Source organism: Cheilinus undulatus, linkage group 4, assembly GCF_018320785.1.
Source record: "Cheilinus undulatus linkage group 4, ASM1832078v1, whole genome shotgun sequence".
In the NCBI taxonomy this organism is placed as follows: domain Eukaryota; kingdom Metazoa; phylum Chordata; class Actinopteri; order Labriformes; family Labridae; genus Cheilinus; species Cheilinus undulatus.
In genome coordinates this window covers 10,980,577-10,999,731 of record NC_054868.1, presented here as the reverse complement: position 1 = coordinate 10,999,731, position 19,155 = coordinate 10,980,577, and the positions used below count along the sequence as shown (strand labels likewise).

Genomic DNA, 19,155 nt, shown 5'->3' with positions numbered 1-19,155 from the left:
TGTTCTGTCCTCTGTTTGGTTGGTACCGCCTATCTTTCTCCCTCTGTTTCTCACTCTTCCCTTTCACTTTCTTTCTCCCTTATCTCATCTCATTTTTTCCTTTTTTTCTCCTCTGTCTTCTTTGTCCCGCTCACTGATAGCAGGGCTGTAACTCAAACTATGTGTTATTGATGACTTGCTCCTTTTTTCTGACTTCTGCTGTTCTGGCTTCTGTCCTACACTCCTGCTTCTCTCTCTCTCTCTCTGTCACACACACACACACACACACACACACACACACACACCGCTGGCCTCATCCCAGTCGGGTTTGGGAGCCCTGTGCGGCCCCTCCTGTCTCCCTGCTGGCTGCTTGCTGTAATCAGTCATAGTATAGCAGACACCCCATCCATCATGAAGGCTAAGCTCCCTTCATTGCTCTGGCCTGTAACCCACAGCACACCTGTCAACAGCAGCCTGCATCGCTACGTCTGACTTTGCATCGTCTCCTTCACTGCTAGACCAAAACAAACTTTATATTTTTCTTAAAAAGGAACATGTTTTTGGGCGTAACCTCAAGCTTTTCTTCCATCAATCAAACACTTTACCTAAAGCCTTAGTCTAGTATAAGCTCATAACTAAATAGCTGCCTAAGTGTGCCATCAAGTCTGATTTATTTATTTGCATGATTTATTTAACACTAGACTAATAGAAGGCTAGTATGTACTCATGATTTATTATCAATACATAATATTTGACATGCTGATCTTTAGGATTAAATACTACCTGGCAAGGGTTTATGATCATTTTTACCTGTATGGTTTGTAAGTTAGTCACCATACATAACAGTCACAGTTAGAGCTTGTTAAAAAAATAAAGAATCTGCATACAGTTTTGCTTTGTTACCTTCTTTAACCCAGGACACATGGGGTGTATATTTATGAAATAAATGCCGTTAAAAGTGCCCCTATCAGGTATTATTTTGGCCTGGATTCTGATCAAATCTTTATACTAATAGTAAGTAGTTTCCCATTAAGCCATTTTTAAAATGTTGCTAAAGTTAACAGTCAAATATTTAGGGTGAATATGGGTTACATGGGGCAGTGGGTAAAGTGGGACAGGCAAGCCTCATCCTCTTCATCTCTGCATGTACTATATTTAATTGCTTTAATTCCTAAAAATCAACACTGAGCAGATTGTGAGAATGTTTAAGTCTTTTTTTTTACCACAGTGTGACCATAGAGGCTGTGTTGCATGTTTACTCCTTTATATTTTTTTGTACATTTGTTTATCGATTTATTGTGTGCAATGACACTGAACATAAAACTGATACAAGAGATACAACTAAACTAGGGATGCACGATATTGTATTTTTGCAGATATCCGATATGCTGATGTTCACGAATTATTTTCAGCTGATACCGATATTCACTTTAATTTTTTTTCATATCTTAAACCTCAGTCCTTAAAACACAAAATTTGAAATTTGAGGATGAACAAATTAACAAATCTCAGTCCAGGTGTAGACTGTGCATATTGATTCAATTCAGACATGAAATCGAGCCATACGACTCACTTGTAAGTTGTGCAGCTTTCAGTCTGACCGTGCGTTGTTTGCCATGCAGTGTACCTGGGGACATCATGGCCAACCAAGGCCAGACCACAGTCCAACCAGCTGCTCTGCAATGGTTGAATGGATAGCTGACATGTTTGATAATTTGGCCTTCCGACTGCACTCACATGGTGAAAGCATGAATCACAAACAGAATCTGTATTTTTGGGGCGTTTATTCCATGGTAGGCTGTCAGACTTGAATCCCCATCACAGCAGGAATGGCTTTTTAATGCCACATGGTCACACAGTCATAAGCTGATGTTCCACCACGACTGTCATAGAGAGCCAGTGTATGCCTGACATAAAACACACTTTAAACTTTAAGGAACGATGGGGAAAAAAGAAAATGAATTTAGCTGACATAGGTCAGTTGGTGCAGCCTGAAAACACCAAATACGTATCTGTTCATGTGGCCAATATTTACAGCTGCTATAGGCTGATATTTAGAGACAAAATATCAGCTGTAAACAACTGCAGACTTTTTCATATCTGTGATACGATAATTCACTTTTTAAGCTAATACCTGCCAATATAATTCCAATATCATGCATCACTAAATAAAACATCTAAACAAGGACAACACAAAGTATAGCAACTACATTGCTAACTCTATAAAGGAGAGTCATTGAAATACTTGGAAATTCAATGTTCAAACCCTCGAGCAGCACAAGATTTTTGTACTTTTTCAGTTATTGTATAAATAATAATTATTATTGCCATTATGTTCCTAATCAAGGTGACTGAACCATAAATGGTTCCTTGCCCATCTATGGCAACAATATCAAAACTTTAATAATAGAAAAATAAACATGTGTGAAGTCAAATTAGTATTTATTTATGCTTGGCAATTTTTTAAAATATGAAAATACTTCTTTTACAAAAATTGTTATTTCCGAGGTACGTACTAAAACTTCAAAGAAGAATCAAAGTGCATCTTCTTGGCAAAATTTAGGCTATGTGGCATGGACCAGGTGCAGGTCAGACCTCACAGAGTCATCTTGGATAGCTGCAGTATCTTCTGACCAGAAGACATCAGAAATTATCAGGTTACCTGGAGATACAAAGCCTCTTCAAGGGCAAGATATGGCTGCATCAGGATAAAGTAGTAGTAGTAGTTGTACTTTTTCTTGTAATACTATCAGAAAACATAAAAAAAAAAAATCCAAATATTGAATTATTAAATTGATTGTTTCACAGTAGAAGTAAAAACTGGAATATAACATGTAACCATAATTAAACTTATAAGGTTAAAAAAAAGACCAAAGCCTTACATATTTAGTTGTTTATACCATTATTTTCCCTCATAATTCCATCCAAAAACCTAAGAAAATGAAAAATATTTAATTACTCAATTTTTGCAGTAATGAGGCTCATAGTAAAAATAAAAACTGATATATTCCTAAAATGAAAATAAAACTGGAATAAGGTTAAAAACTTCCCAAAAATCACACCCATTTCACCTTTAATTCCTTAAAAATCTGTATACAATACTTTGCTGAACTTTAAGGCATGCTGGGCCAAGCATTGAGGCTGGACGAAGGCTTAATGTGGCGAGTAGGCTTCCTGAGGCCACCTTCAGGCAGGAAGGAGAACTGACACAACTCTAGTAGTACTCTGGATGTTCTTGCATATTACCAGGTGCATGGGAAAATATCTGTTGAAAAAATAAAAATGTTCATACCTTTACAGTGGAGTAAGGGGTGGATGTGGTGAGTAAGCATGGCCTAGATTAGGGTAGAAGGGTTGCCATGATGTGCTGTGGATGTCCCAAGGGCATGCTGGCTTCAGATGTATTACCAGGGATGAAAAGACCCATGCAAAAGAGATCAGAGATGCCTTTGAGCTTGACCTTGGCTGCGACATGTGTCGACATGTGTATAGCTTGACTCTGCCCCGGTTTGATATATGGAATGATACCCATTCAACAATATTAAGATTCTCCTCTTTTCCTTGTTTCAGATGGCTTAAATTATCCTATATCTGTCAGAAACTGTGATCTTCATACTGTTGTGCTGATGTTAACCTTTATATGAAAATGCTTCACTAAATGACTATCGTATTATTGGTATTTTTCATACCTTCTGTAAGACTGAGGGACATGTCTAGACCAAGGGTCGTCTAAAGCTTGGCAGACTTGACAGTCACAGTTCCTGACAGACATCAGAAATTTTGACCTGACTGGACTGTGAAATTAGACATAAATATGCAGCATCCAAATACTGCCAGACACTTGTCCTTACTGTCACCTGTGGAGCCCTGCTGTCATACAAGATGATGAGCTGCAAAATAAATGGGCTTAGGTTAAAAAGTCAGTAAAGTTCAGAAAAGAACTCTTTCATACTATGACTGGAAAACTATACACCCACAGTCTTTTTTATTGGAATATTATGTTTATATCAGACTGGTGGTTATTTCTCCTCTGATTTAGTTCTAAAGCTGGAGGTTAAGGTTTGATAATACTGAATGGGTTTTAGGATTATTTAAAAAGAAAAGAATAACTCAGGATCCCAAATATCACACACCACAACATACTGTATCAATGTAAAATAGACCTATTTTAACACGCTATATGGTATCTTTAGTTATTGTATAATTGTAGTAACAAGTTTGTACAAATTTCCAAGGCACATCTATACATGCTTCAAGGCACACCAGTGTGCACACCAGCTGAGAACAACTACACTACCAACTAATCAACCGGTATGTTGAAAGCTTCGCCTTCTGACTCAGCTTCCTTTTCACCACATCATCTGTAAAACGCAGAGATGCAGTTCTGTCTTTGATAAACCAGAAAGCATTTTCCCGATGGCTGCACCGTAAAATCCTGTCCATGAAACTCACAAATAGAATCGAGCGGTCCCGGCAGAGCCAAACACTCCAGGAACGTGTCTGAATTTGTGCTGAGGATGCAGACCCAACTCTCACTTTCACAAGGACTGGATGGCTTGTAGCATCAGCCCCATAACTCCATATTGCACAGTACCCCCCACATGACCCCCGAGGGACAAACGTAAGCTTTCTACAAATCCAAAAAACACATGTAGACTGAGTAAGCAAACACCCATGCTCCCCCAATAACCCTGCAAGGGTAAAAAGGTCTGTGCTTAGTGTAAACCACACATATACTGGATAACAGCCTCCACTCTTCTTGGAAGGCTTTCCACAGGATTTTGGAGTGTTTTTGTGGGAATTTGTGCCCATTCATTCTGTAGAGCATTTATGAGGTCAGACACTGATGTTGGATGAGAAGCCCTGGCTCACAATCTCCATTCCAGTTAATCCCAAAGATGCTGGATGGGGTTGAGGTTAGGGCCAACTTATCAAGTCATGTCTTTATAGTCCTTGCTTTGTGCACTGGGGCACAGTCATGCTGAAATACAAAAGAGCCTCCAAAAACTGTTAGCACAAAGTTGGAAGCATAGCATTGTCCAAAACATCTTAGTATGCTGAAGCATTAAGATTGGCCTTCATTGGAGATAAGGGGCTTAGCCCAAACCCTGAAAAACAGCCCCACACCATTTCACAGTCAGCAGGTAACATTCTCCCAACATCCATCAAACCCAGACTCATCCATCTGACTACCAAACAGAGAAGCGTGATTCATCGCTCTACAGAACATGATTCCACTGCTGAAGCGAGGCTTGGATGCAGCTGCTCGGCCCTGGAAACCCATTCCATGAAGCTCCTGCCACACAGTTTTTGTGCTTACATAAATGCCAGTGGAAGTTCAGAACTCTTTAGCTATGGCATCAGCAGAGCACTGACAACTTTTACACACCATGCGCCATAGTAGTTCTTGACCCTAATCTGTGATTTTACATGGACTTTTGCTTTATGGCTGAATCATTGTTGTTCCTAAATGCTTCCACTTTCTAATAATATAATTTACATTTGACTGTTGAATATCCAGCAGGGGTGAAATTTCACAAACCATTTTATTGCAAAGGTGGCATCATCACAGCACCACGCTTGAAGTTACCAGCTCTTCAGAACGACCCATTTAGGATCACAAATGTTTGCAAATGGAGACTACATGGCTAGGTGCTAAATTTTATACACCTGTGGCAACAGGTCTGATTGAAGCACCAGAATGCAATAATTAACAGGTCTGGCCAAATAGTTTTGTTCATATAGTGTAGTTCTACATTCTTCTACCTCTCTTCCAAATATAGATTCTACTGACTCTGTAGGAAAACATCATTGCAAAGTATAAAATGTCAAAATCAAGGCTGTAACCCATACACCAGGTTTGAAACTTTATACAGACTCAACTAGAACGTGTATATTCATTCAATACGGTGCCAAATAAAAACGCTTTTTAAATTTTTTAAAGGAACTTTTCCTTTATATCCTTAGTGCAGCATGATTATTTTTTACATTTCATGCTTAGTTTCTCAAACAATATTTCTTCATGTTTTTTTAAAGCTAAGTATGATGGAAGCAAACACTAGTTTAGTACTTTCTATTTATTGCACATAGAGAGCTTTATTTACCATTTTTTAAGCTATTTTTTCAAGTTACTGCAGCTCTAAATATGTGGAGACATGAAAGTAAAGGCACACCAAGGTTAAAGGATAACACTGAAGCCTCCACTGCAGGTTAATAGTTTTCAGTTGTTGCTTGTTGTTTTGGCATGCTGTACATCTTTTTTGACTTTGAGTTTTTTCTTTGCCTCTGCAGATAGCTGCTCTGCAGAAAGGAGGAGACAGCTTCCCACTCTCAGCCGCCTCGGGCAAAGTGCTCGGAAAGGTGCCGTAAAGGACAGAGACACACACACACACACACACACACACATAAAGGAGCAAACATTTTGAACAGATGTGTTGTTTTGTTGCTGCTGCCTTCAAAGAACACCCAACCTGCTGAAAGTCAAGATCAACAAAATGTGTATGATTAGAAGACTCACTGAGACAAGAAACTGGAAGGTTACTTGAATTTTGTCCCTTTATGCTCAGGCACTGCGAAGTTCCGATAAGAGCTCTAAGCCTGTGTACGTGTCTGTCGGCCATAAGATCAGCGTGGACACTGCTGTACGCCTCACACACTCCTGCTGCCGCTACAGGGTCCCTGAGCCCATCAGACAGGTACACACAAACATCATCACTGACAGTCAAAAGGGTTGAACATTCAGGACTTCAAGAAAGTTCATCTTGTTGAAAACTAAAGTACAAGAAGCAAAAAAAGCTTAAGCTTAGTGAGCAATGTGTTTGATTTGCATTCCAGACATTTGTATGCAGTTAAAAAAAAAGTAAAATTATTGTGTTATCTCAGCTAAAACTGGTCTTTAAAATACATTTAAACATGATAGTCCAACTGAAATCATATAAAATCAAGTTTATCAGACTAACACACCTAATGAGGCTATGAACTGGAAGTCAACACACATACATGTGCAGTATAGCATACCCTAATGTAGAAGAAGATCTCACTGTAAGCTTGAGAGATAGCATGCACTGCACTTGTGCCAGAAGTAAAGTGTAGAGCATTCGTTCCCAACCTGGGGTCCGGGGCCCCTCAGAGGGGTTCCAAAGATCTTAGGGGGGACATGAGGCTTATTCTGCTCAGAGGCTACCAAAATTAGATTTGCAAATATCGACAAAAACATGATAAAGCAGTTAATAGATAGTTTGCACAAAGGTCTTTTGGTTAGAAAAGCATGCATAGGCCATTTCCAAAGGTTTTATCAGTGAAACAATTAAAATCTGTGTTGATTTTTGGCAGCAGTGTGTCACTTTTTCTTTTCTCTTGGGGGAAGTAAGTTTTCTTAGGTACATGTAGGGGGGGCTCCAAGGAAAAATGGTTGGGAAACACTGGTGTAGAGTATGAAATAAACAGAGCTCTAAAGTTTGTCTGTGTATTCAGTGTTCCATGTTCTACCAGTTAACTGCTTAATTGTTAGCAAGGTCCACAGGAAGAAGGTCTATAGGACCAGCTGAAAATGTGTTAAATCAACACTTTTGAAGCGGAGGCAGACATGCTTTAGTAAGTCAACTTTCCTCCGATGCTTTTTGTACTTGGGCAATGATAGCGGCCAGATAAACATCTTAACAGAGCTAGAATTGGCTCAACTTAACTTTACATGTAAACATACCTAACGTACAATGTATTTAGCCAAACGGGATGCTTTGGATAAGGAGAGATTTTTCAATTTTTAGCAAAGTAGAAGCAGCATTGCATAATTATACAACACTTGTTCTCAAGGAGTAATTCCACAAAGCTACAGTGTGACACTGAAGAGAATCTTGCTCCAAGGCAAACAATTCTTTTCTCTGCCGTGGAGTGTTTTACTTATGTTTTGTTGCTGCTTATTATCCTGAAATATATTTGAATGGACAACTTTGTGTAATTTATGGAACATGACATCAGCCGTAGAGCGGCACAGCGATGCACTGATCAGCACTATTGCCGTACAGTGAGAGAACATCTAGTTTAAATCCCTGGCCAGTGTGCAGTGTTTACATGTCCTCCAGCACGTCTTCCTCCTAAACATGCTCTTTAGGTTAACAGGTGACTCTAAAGTCCCTTAAGGTGTGGTTGGTTGCCTGAATGACATGAGTTGCAATCATTACGGGTGGAGTTGAGCTGTACTGTAAGCCAGTGTATACAATAGCAGTTCCCAGAGTAGTGATTAGCTTGGGTGTAGCTGTAGAAAAGTGTCAGTTTAAGCAAACCTTGACCACAATTCTCCACGAAAACAAGAGCAAATAGCCACACCAAAAGCTTCTATTTGTAGAGACGATGTTTTTGCACGTCTCAAAACCCACCTGTTTAAACTGGCATATTCCCTCTAACTGGACACTGTGCATTTCACTTGTTTTTATGTTGATGTTCTGTTTTAATTATGTTTTATTATGCTTTTACTTTATGTAAGGTGACCTTGGGTGACTTGAAAGGCGCCTCCAAAAAAAAAATGTATTATTATTATTATCGTCTCCCAATAGGCTTCATTATGAATTTTAGCCACTGACAACCTCCACCTTTCAAACAGGGCATATGGTGGAGTAGCCTGTATAGCTCATGTTAGCACTAGAGCTGCGCATGTCTACTACCTCATTTTGCCTTAATGTTGACTTTTTCTTTGTCTTGATTGGCCCACACATTTTTTTTTAAAAACCCTGCCCTTCCCAAACACTTTCTATGGGAGCTTTCCCAGATGAATGTGAAATATATCCATGCAATGGATAAATGGAATAGTCTATCTGGCATGGTAAGTTATGAAATTGCTGCTCTTTCAATCTACTCTAGTAAAAGTTAAATCGGTCTACTACAGTTTTACTGTCAATATGCCCTTGAACTAGACATTTAACACCAGTTTGGACAGAAGCCTAGTTTCACTTGCTTAACAGAGCTATGGCAGTATTTCACCTTTACTGTGCTCCCTAATGTACAGACTGGTCTTGAAGATATATTCTCCAATGACCAGAAGGTACGTAACGCTATCACAGTGCAAATTGATCTATTTTTACCCACGTCGATGAAATCGGCAGGGGGTTATGTAAAGGGTTTCGTATCTTTGTTCGTTTCTTTGTTTGTTTGTTTGTATGTGTTCAAGATAACTCGAGAACGGAAAGTCGGATCTTCACCAAACTTTCAGGGAATATTGGGATAGTAACAGGGAAGAATCAATTATATATATTTCCATGATGATTATTTTCATGCATACATATATATATGCATGGAAATAGAAATCAACAGCAGAGATTTTTGGCAATGGAAGTATTCTTCTACTTCTAATCAGTAATATTGAACAACCTTAAGCAGTTTTGAGTTGTCAATCAAATGAATCATTTTTTATTACATTACCTAATATGAATGCACATAATTACCCAGCCAAAATGTGCTTCCCACTCTGTTAATGCTTGTTAAGTAATAGTTGGACTGTAAATATTACAAGCACACAGCAGTGGAAGTCCAAGCAGAGATATTTGCTATGAGCTAAGCTACATGGGAAGGCCAAGAGTATTTTCTGTCACCCACAGAGGCTGGATCCTCCTCAGATGAGCCTACTGGATTCAGGACTTGGCGTGGAGTGACTTAACACCCACCTTTTCTCTGATTAATACTGTAGTTTTTTAAGAACATTGCTTACAGGGTAGAGATCAGATTCAGCCATCTTTGTTGTTGAAAAATGATCAATCAGTGTGTTTACATGCATACTAAAGTTGAGCTATGGTTATACAGAAGGTAGATTAGGTACTTTTGCTGAACTTGTGACCTTGCACTAGTACACTAGTATAGATGCACTATATGAACAGTATAGTTTATTGATGGAAGCATGTCCGCCTCTGCCAAGGTAGAGAGCTATATATCCTTTTAAGCTAATTACTATGGACTTTCTGCCTGCTGACCTTGCTCACAGGTTGAAAAGTGGCAGATGACAGTATAGGTGCTTCTCATTACGTATCTTTACACATCCTTGCATCCTCTAACCTCAGCTGACCTGGACCTTAAAGGTTATCTTAGTGTCAGAATTCAGTAGCCTGATAGCTAAAGGAATAAAAGAGCTTAGATATTTGTTTGTTTTCTTCAGAGGACTTGAAGCACCATCCAGGGGGCATTAGAGTAAAGTCAGATGAGAGAATGTGGCCAGGTTGATCTGTAATTCCTTTGGCTTTCTGGATCACACATTCCTTCCGGAGTGAGCTCAAATCCTTCAGATGGACTATAAAAGTCCTGGACCAGATATTTACAATGTGGTTTACACTGTTCCTGTCCCTGACAAAGAAACCACTAAACCAACAGATAGAAGACAATGTTAGTTAGAATAGAATTCTATTTAAAGAATTAACCTCATCAGTTACTGGTTGATACAACTTTTGATGTACAACCTGTCTTCCAGAAAAGTTGGGGCACTGTGTGAAATGTAAATTAAAAACAGAATGCAATGATTTAAAAATCTCATAAACCCATATTTTATTCACACTAGAACATCATCAACATATCAGATGTTTGAACTGAAACATTTTACCATTTCATGGAAAATAGCTCATTTTAAATTTCAGTCTGTAAACATCTGGGAAGTGAGGAGACCAGTTGTTGGAGTTTTGGGTGAGGAATGTAGTTTCATTCTTGTCTGATGTAGGATTCTAGCTGCTCAACAGTCCTTGGTCTTTGTTGGATTTTCGTTTTATGATGCACTGAATGTTTTCCATTTGTGAAAGGTCTGGACTGCAGGCAGGCTAGTTCAGCACCCAGACTCCTCTACTGGGAAGCCATGCTGTTGTGATGTTGTGTGCAGTTTAGCATTATCTTGATGAAATATTCAAGGCCTTCCCTGAAAGAGACATTGTTTGGATGGAAGCATGTGTTGCTCTAAAACCTCTATCTACTTTTCAGCATTGATAGTACATTTCCAGATGTGTATGCTGCCCACACCATAAGCTCATTGATTCCTACCATCAGAGATTCAGGCTTTTGGACTGTGTGCTGATAACAAGCTGGATGGTCTCCTCTCCTCTTTAGTCTTCAGGACCAGCTTCTGTGGTTTCCAAAAAGAATTTCAAATTTTGATTCAGCTGATCACAGAACGGTTTTCCATTTTGCCCCAGTGTATTTTGAATGAGCTTTGGCCCAGAGAGGACTGCAGTGTTTCTGGGTTGTATTCACAAATTCCTTCTTTTTTGAATGATGCAGTTTTAGCTTGTTTTTGTGGACTTCATGGCAAACTGTGTTGACAATGATTTCTGGAAGAGTTTCCAAACCCATTGGAGGGTTTCCGCAGGGGTTAGCGCTGTTGCCTCACAGTAAGAAGGTTGCTGATTCGCTTCCCAGTCAGGGCCTTTCTGTGCAGAGTTTGCATGTTCTCCCCGTGCACAAATGGGTACTCCGGCTTCTTCCCACCACTAAAAACATGCTCATTAGGTTAATTGGTGACTCTAAATTGGCCGTAGGTGTGAGTGTGAGCGTGACTGGTTGTCTGTCTCTATATGTCAGCCCTGCGATTGACTGGCGACCAGTCCAGGGTGTACCCCGCCTCTCGCCCAATGACAGCTGGGATAGGCTCCAGCCCCCAGAATAAGCGGTATAGAAAATGGATGGATGGAATAGTGCCTGTTTTTAATGCAGTACTACCCAGGGGTCTGAAGATAAGGGACATTCAGTCATGTCCTTTGGCCTTTTCCCTTGCTCACAGATGTTTCTCTAGATTCTCTGAATCTTTAGATAATATTATTGACTTTAGATGGTGGGATATTCAAAGTCTTTGCAATTTTATGGCAAGGAACATTTCTCTGAAATTGCTCCTCAATTTTTAGACACAGATTTCACAGATTTGTGAACCTCTGCCCAGCTTTACTTCTGAGAGGCTCTGCCTCTCTAAAATGCTCCGTTTATACCCAGTCATGTTACTGACCTGTTGCCAGTTAACCTAATTAGTTGCAAAATTCTCCTCCAGATGTTTTTCTTTGGTACCACTTACTTTTCTAGCCTTTTATTGCTACTCCCTACTTTTATGAGATGTGTTGCAGCCATTAAATTCAAAATTAGCTAATTTTTTTTTTTAAATGGTAAAATGTCTCAGTTTCAACATCTGATATGTTGTTTATGTTCTATTGTGAATGAAATATGGTCTATGAGATTTGAAAATCATTGCATCCAATTTTTAATTTACATTTTACACAGCGCACCAACTTTTTGGAAGAGGGGTTGTACATCCTTACACTATAGACAGACATTTTATAAAAAGTGCTTAATCTAACAAATGAAGACTATGGCGGCAAATGTATTGATTTGAGATAACTATAAATATATGAATGTCTCCCCACACAGATTTACCATCTTTATTGCACCTCTCATTAACGCATGCTGAGACCATTTACAGGAGAAATGAGCGAGAGAGAGTAAAATAATAGTCTTCAAAGTATTTTGCAGTTTATTGAAGACTTTAAAAAGTCTAATCCACCTGAATCATCACATCACTCTGGGAAGAAAATTACAAATGATCTGGGCCGATCCTCTCTCCTGCCTCAGGCTGTGTTTCCTTCTGCCACTAGGCTGTGCTGTGCTTCTGCTGTTCACTGCACTTCAATGTCCACTCTCACAGAAACGCACACACACACACACACACACACACCCCCACACACACACACACACACACACCAACAAACACCCTCACCTCAAAATCAGTTTTTCACCAGGGGAGCTGCTGTAGCTGTGGCTAACTCACCTCCAATGTGTGTGTTTATTTCATCAAAGTGTGATGTGTAGCTGGTGGGAGGAGGCGTAGGAGGCGTAGGAGGAGGAAGTACCGGTAGCAGCAGGGATGATTGTGGACATCAGAGAGACCCAGGGACACTCTCACCTTCCTCTGTCAGACCGCTGGCACCTCTGCTCTTTTCCTACCTTTCTCTCCATCCAGCTGTTTCACCATCCCTCCATCACTGGCTTCTCTTTTTCCACCCTGTGCTCACCTCCTCTCTCTCTCCCACAGACATTTTCTATTCTCTTTATTGCTGACATCACACAAAAAAAGCGCTCACAGATCCAGTTCTGTTGAGTGTCAAGTTCAGAGCTGAGCTCAGTGTGTACGTCGTGCTTTCGTGGGCAGAGCGGGATCCACATCCCTCAGGCCTGTAAACCTCATTCATAAGTTGTGGAGAGAAAACTCAGAGAGCTGTCACTCTGACATGAAGACTGTCTGACTTACATAACAGTTGCCTTTTTGAAGTTTGGAGAGACAAGAGACAAGCTGCAGAATTCAACTTCTTTGTCCGGACACTTGTTATGGTGGACTGAGGGTGAAGAAATGTTCAAACAACTTTGAACTACAGTAGAAGTATGCACGTACACGTTACTTCTCCACTGCTGCTCATATCGATAGATGTACGGTATCTGCATGCACATTCACTTCTGCTTTCTTGGAGGGATGAATCAGCTGAAGGGGAAAGTTTCCAGTTTCCATGGCAGTACTGTCATGTCTGTGGTTAAGTCTTAGGTAGCTGTTCTTTGTAAAAGGCTTGAGTCCAGTGCAGCCTTGACCACAACTTGTTTTAGTCGGTGTATCTGTTTTAAAATGAATTGAAATATCAGCACAAGTGATTGTGGGGTGCTGGTTTAGCTCTGGTGGTGGAGCGGGCCCTCCATGTGCAGAAGTTACACCCCTTGTTGCTATCATCACAGGTTCAACTTCCCAGCCTCTTCTCCCCCAGTTCCTGTCATGCTACCCCTCCTATTGGAGTTAAGCCCACAGAAACTATCTTAAAGGTAAAAAGCATTCTAGAGTTTATGTTGGGGACCCAAATTAAGTCAATACATAGTTTTAAATACTGTGAAAGGGTAACCTTGCAGAGCTGATAGACTGGCCAGATTCTATCATCAGCTGGATCCAGCTTCAGAGCTTCAAGCTCAAACATTTGTTCCTGGTCAGAGATTGACTGGACCAGTCAGAATCAATCAGTGAAGTGCCAGGTGTTTCTGTGGCTCATTGCTCCTGGTTGGGTTCAGGTGTGGTTAGTTCATATAAAAAGTAAAAAAAAACCTGAAACAGTGGTTCTCAATGTGACAGTCGGAAACCCCTTGGGGGTCACGAGACACTTAAAAGGGGTCACCAGATGTCAAAAAAACCCTCAAAGAATATTTTTTAAATGATTTTTTCCCACCCTATTTGTTAGTTTTTTTTGCCACTTTTCATCAATTTCTGCACAATTTGGATCAATTTTTGCCTCTCCATTTTTGCCCAGTTTTGCCAATTCACACCAGTTTTGCCACATTTTACCCCATTTTCATTACCTTACCATTACCTCAACACATTCTTTCCACTCTAGACCCATTTTTTAAATTTTAAACCTGTTACACCACTGCCTATTTTTTCTTGCGTCTTTCCAGCTATTCTTGCCTCTGTTGACCCATTATTAACACAATTAACCACTTTAAACCATTTTTATGCCCATTTTAACCACATTTCACTACTACTTATGCCCATCTTTTGCCAGTTTAACCCATTTCTGCCAATTTCTGCCTATTCTTCTGCCTCAGTTAACTCCTTTTTTGCAATTTGCAACCATTTTTCCCACTTTCAATCCCATTTCACCTAATTTTCCACACATTTTTTCCACTTTTAACCTATTTCTGCCACTTTTTAATCCCCTTGTAACACTTTTTGTGCCCATTTTTGCCACTTTAACCCTTTTTGCCATTTTTTGCTTTTTTGCCACTTTTATGTGACTTTTGCCATTCCTGCCAATTTCTACTATTTTAAACTCCCCTTTCATCACCTTTTCCACTAACTTTTTTAACCATTTTAATTCGTTTTTGAGAGAAGGAATGGGCATTTTTAAGGTGGCTCTGTACAATGGCACAAATAACTAAAAAAGATTATCGTTGCTTTGATAAGAGTGGGTTTTTTTTCAGGTTAAATATAAACATGGTTATCACAGCTTAACTTTTCAGTGGACCATTTTTTTGCTGACTCCATGGTCCCCCAGTTTGGCTGGATCCCTAAAAATACTCTCCCATTTATCCCCCCTTGTGGACGGCCTTGTCCTCACATGACTATTCTTGAATGTGCACGGCTGTTTTTAGCCACCTTCAGGTACAGTGGGGGTCCCCGGTCTCTGGCACCTTTATTTTTGGGGTCACGGGCTGAAAAGGTTGAGAACCACTGAACTGAAATATCACATTGACATAAGTATTCAGACCCTTTGCAACAACACTTGAAATTTAGCCCAGGTTCCTCACATTTCTCTTCAACATTGTTGAGATGTTGGTAAATTAAATTGACTGGACATGATTTGGAAAGGCTCTCCTCTCTATAGATGGCTTACAGCTGACAGTGCATATCAGAGTAAAAACCAAGCCATAAGGTCAAAGAGGCTGCCTGCAGAGCTCAAAATGTTGCAAGGTACAGATCTGGGGAAGGCTACAAAATCCGTTCTGCTCCACTGAAAAGTCCCAAGAGAGCAGTGGGCTCCATAATTCTTAAATGAAGAAGTTTGGCACAACCAGGACTCATCCAAGAGCTGGTCATCCAGCCAAACTGAGCAAACAAGATACTTGTGCTCTACAGAAGGGATAAGCGCTCAGCAAAAAAGTCTGTAAACCCAGTTTAATCCTTACTATTTGCCTCCACAAGTCAACGGTGCCAACAACTGGGCAGCAAGAAGCCAACACTTCACCAGGGTTGTGAAAAGGGAACCCTCTTTTGTCTGTGTTTTGTCCAGTGATCTCCAGGGTCCAGAGCCACCCCCTCAATGCCAGCTCTCACCACCCACCATGCCAGCACGGAGACGTTCTCTTTCTTGTCTACAGTACCACATGGCTGTACAGCATTGCCACCTTCAACAGACCCAAGCTTAGCAAGAGGGTGGGGAAGACAGAGCAAGGGGGTGCCCTGATTGGGGCTTGTACTCACCTTTGCCAGACTAAGCCGACGTTTTACTCCACCCTTCGACCTGCCCTACCTCAACTACATCCACAACAAGATTACTATTCCTATCACCAACATGACACGTGAAACTGCAAAAGCTGCACAAGAGATGTTGAGAAGAAAGAGAGTGCTTAGCTAGAGGGTAGGGGGAGGCAGAGCTTCCATTACTGGGGCTAGCACTCATCCCTGCTAGGATGATGCTGTACCTCCACCTTCTATACCCTGGTAAAACTCATAATTGCAACTATCCCCCACTATTTGGCCCCCTGCCAGAATTATTCCTCCTCATCCAAATCCACTGACTGGCCTGAACTGCTTCATCTGACGTCTTCTTAACTGTCTTACACAAACTCTGTCCCTACACTCCCAGCTCTCTAAGTATGAAGGTGCAGACCTTACCACAAAAACCCTCTACACCCCACTTCTTCTGGACAAACCTGAACTTTCCATCTTCACTGTTCTGCTTCTTCTTCTAAATCTGCATATCAAAACTTTTTCCTTTCATAGACTTTCTCCACAGAATCCTCCCGTGGAACTGTCAGCTCTGGAAAAAGTGAAGGGGGTCTGAGTGTTTTCTGAATATGCTATACTCTTGCGCAAAAGTTGACCAGTGTTTTTTTTTCAGGGCTAATACGGTTACAGATTATTAGTGCTGCATGAAATCAATAACTGATGTTTGGAATTGATATGCATTTGTTATGACAAAAGAAAATGTGACAAAAGTAAAACTGCATGTTATAAAAAGAAACTGCACAGTTGGTGCTACCCCTCCTTTTGTGTTGCAGCGCTCTGTGCTGACTCATTATCTCACCATCTTACCAGTGAGAGCAGCTCTCTGTGTGTTCATGTGTTGTTCTTGATTGTGAGTCTACTCAAGCACTTCTCAAACCTTTCTGTGTGACTTCTCAGGTTTGTTCATTGTTCTTAGATAGTGATGTTGGTGCTGGCTCTCATTATCCAGCCTTTTCTGTTCCTTCCAAACACCAGTCTGATGACCTTAGTGTCTCTTTAAAGGAGTGTTTCCTCAGTCTCCCAAAGAGCCTTAGTTCAAGTCAGCTGTTGGCGGCAGTGGTTTAGTTCCCGCCTTTTCTCAGGGCTATTAGGAGCAGGAGCTTTTAGGTTTTGCTGATTGATTTTTAGAAACCGAGGGTCCACGGTGTCCCACATCTTCATTTCCTGACAACAAGGGTGGCCGGTATAGAGATCAGTGTGGGTGCAGCTTCAGAGGCAGTTTATCAGAACTGGACATTTCTTTATGAAAGTAGAACAAACAGAAAAGGGACAAAACTGACACATCTTATTCCCTCTTTCCCCATCATTCTGGTCAATTTTTGCCAATTTTTCAGAGAACTTGTGAAATTACATCATTATCATGGGAAAAGTAGCCATTTATTGCAAGAAGAGGCGTTAAGTAGTTTAAATATTGATTAAATCAGATTTGATTTTATAAAGAAGAAGAGTTACTCATGGTCAGGAGTGACTGATATGACTGAAGCTGTTTTCAGGTGGATTAAGGTCCACCTCACATCTGTATCTTTGGCTTGGCCAGTGGTTCCAAACTTTTTCTGCGGGGCTCCCCTTTGGCAGATAAAGATATTTCAGGCCCCCCTACCCTATATAAAAATTGGAACTTTTGACACACACGCTGTCAGTCATGATTTTCTAACCAGATTCCTTAAAAAAATAACCAACATTGAACCTCAGCATTTTAAAGAAATAACAACAATCATTAATTTAAACAGAGTTTTTAAATCGGACTCTCTGAAGAAGAACAATTCACTGAAAATAAATGGGTATTTAAACCCAAAAACTCCCTAAGCAGGCTGGTGAATTTTTTTTTGCAGCTATTCAGTTATTTACAAAATGAAAGTATAATATGCACCAACAGAAAGCTCAGTTTCTCGGGATCTTGACCATGCAAACCATTTCAGGATACTACAGCACTGATCATCAACTGGAGGCCCGGGGGCCACATCAGGCCCTTAACAGCTTCCCGTCCAGCCCCCAGAAGCATGATCACATTCAGAAAATGTGCTGAAGTAAAAATATGTTGCTATAGTTAGGGCATCTTTTCTTTCTTTCCTTTTTAAATCCCTACAGATATTAAAGTAACTCCAAAAATAAGTGAGATTGAAACAGTTTTTATAAAGATTGGCTTAATGTTTGATCAGTTCTCCAAAGATCCTGCTATTATTAACCATTATTAGAAATTAAGATACATGACAAACTGAAACATAATTCCTTTCTTGTTTAAATCTGCCCATTTCTTTGTAAATTTACAGTTCTGGGGGTTTGAGAGTATATTTTTTGCTGCCTGAGACTTAAAACAAAAGACCAATTTCCTTCATGTGTTTTTCACCTATCAGGACTCGGCATATTCACATCAAACTACATGACAGCCCCAGAATTATGTGGCCTAAATATCTCAATCACCCCGCTTGTGGCAGGCTGTAGTATAGAGACTGCTTACTGCTAAAGGCTAAAAATAAGGTACATTTGAAAGAAATTAAAATTGTTTTGACAAAAATCTTTCCTTTGTTTAGTTCATTTAACAGTCCGGCCCTTACAGTGTCTGCATAGACAGAAGCTGTCCCTTGGACAAATGTAGTTGATGACCCCTGTACTACAGCAGACACAATAAATGCATTTGTCAGACTACAAACAAACAAACATTAATAAAAGTGACCCAGCTCACCATTAGAATCTCTACTGTACTCTTCTGATTATAGTTTTCCATCAAAAACAGTCCTGCTGCATCAGAAATCTAAATCCAGTTATGTTTTTAATCCACCAACATAATTACATCCATAAAAATCCAAGGACTGTTTTTTATTATTTCAAATTTTTAGCTGTTGTTTTCAGTGTTGTTTTTAGTTCACTGTATTTCTGGTAATAATGTCTTTTTTCAGGGAAATTATTAGCACTGCTTTATATAGAAATGTCTTCCAACCTCAATCCTTTCTAAAGTCTCCAGTTGGACTTTTGCTCATAAAAACAGGTTTAAAATCCTCTTTTTCTGTTTGATTGTGATCAGTTTTTAACCTGAACAAGCTGAACCTTCATGCTTTAGTCCAGTTGAGTTTTCCAGATAATATCTCCCAGCTGCAGTCATCTACAAACCTGTGTTTCACAATACAAATTCAGACAAGAACAAAACTTCTTTTTTGCATTACTCAGTACCAGTAGCAGCTACAGAGAGTCTG

General features: G+C 40.0%; 1 protein-coding gene across 1 annotated transcript in view; it reads left to right on the top strand.

The window, feature by feature from the left end:
• Positions 1–19,155, top strand: part of LOC121508565 (endonuclease V-like) — a 161,511-nt gene that overhangs the window by 19,938 nt on the left and 122,418 nt on the right. Inside the window, exons 6-7 of the mRNA XM_041785499.1 lie at positions 6,271–6,339; positions 6,546–6,674. Coding sequence (XP_041641433.1) covers positions 6,271–6,339; positions 6,546–6,674 — 198 coding nt within the window. The remainder of the gene's footprint in view (positions 1–6,270; positions 6,340–6,545; positions 6,675–19,155) is intronic.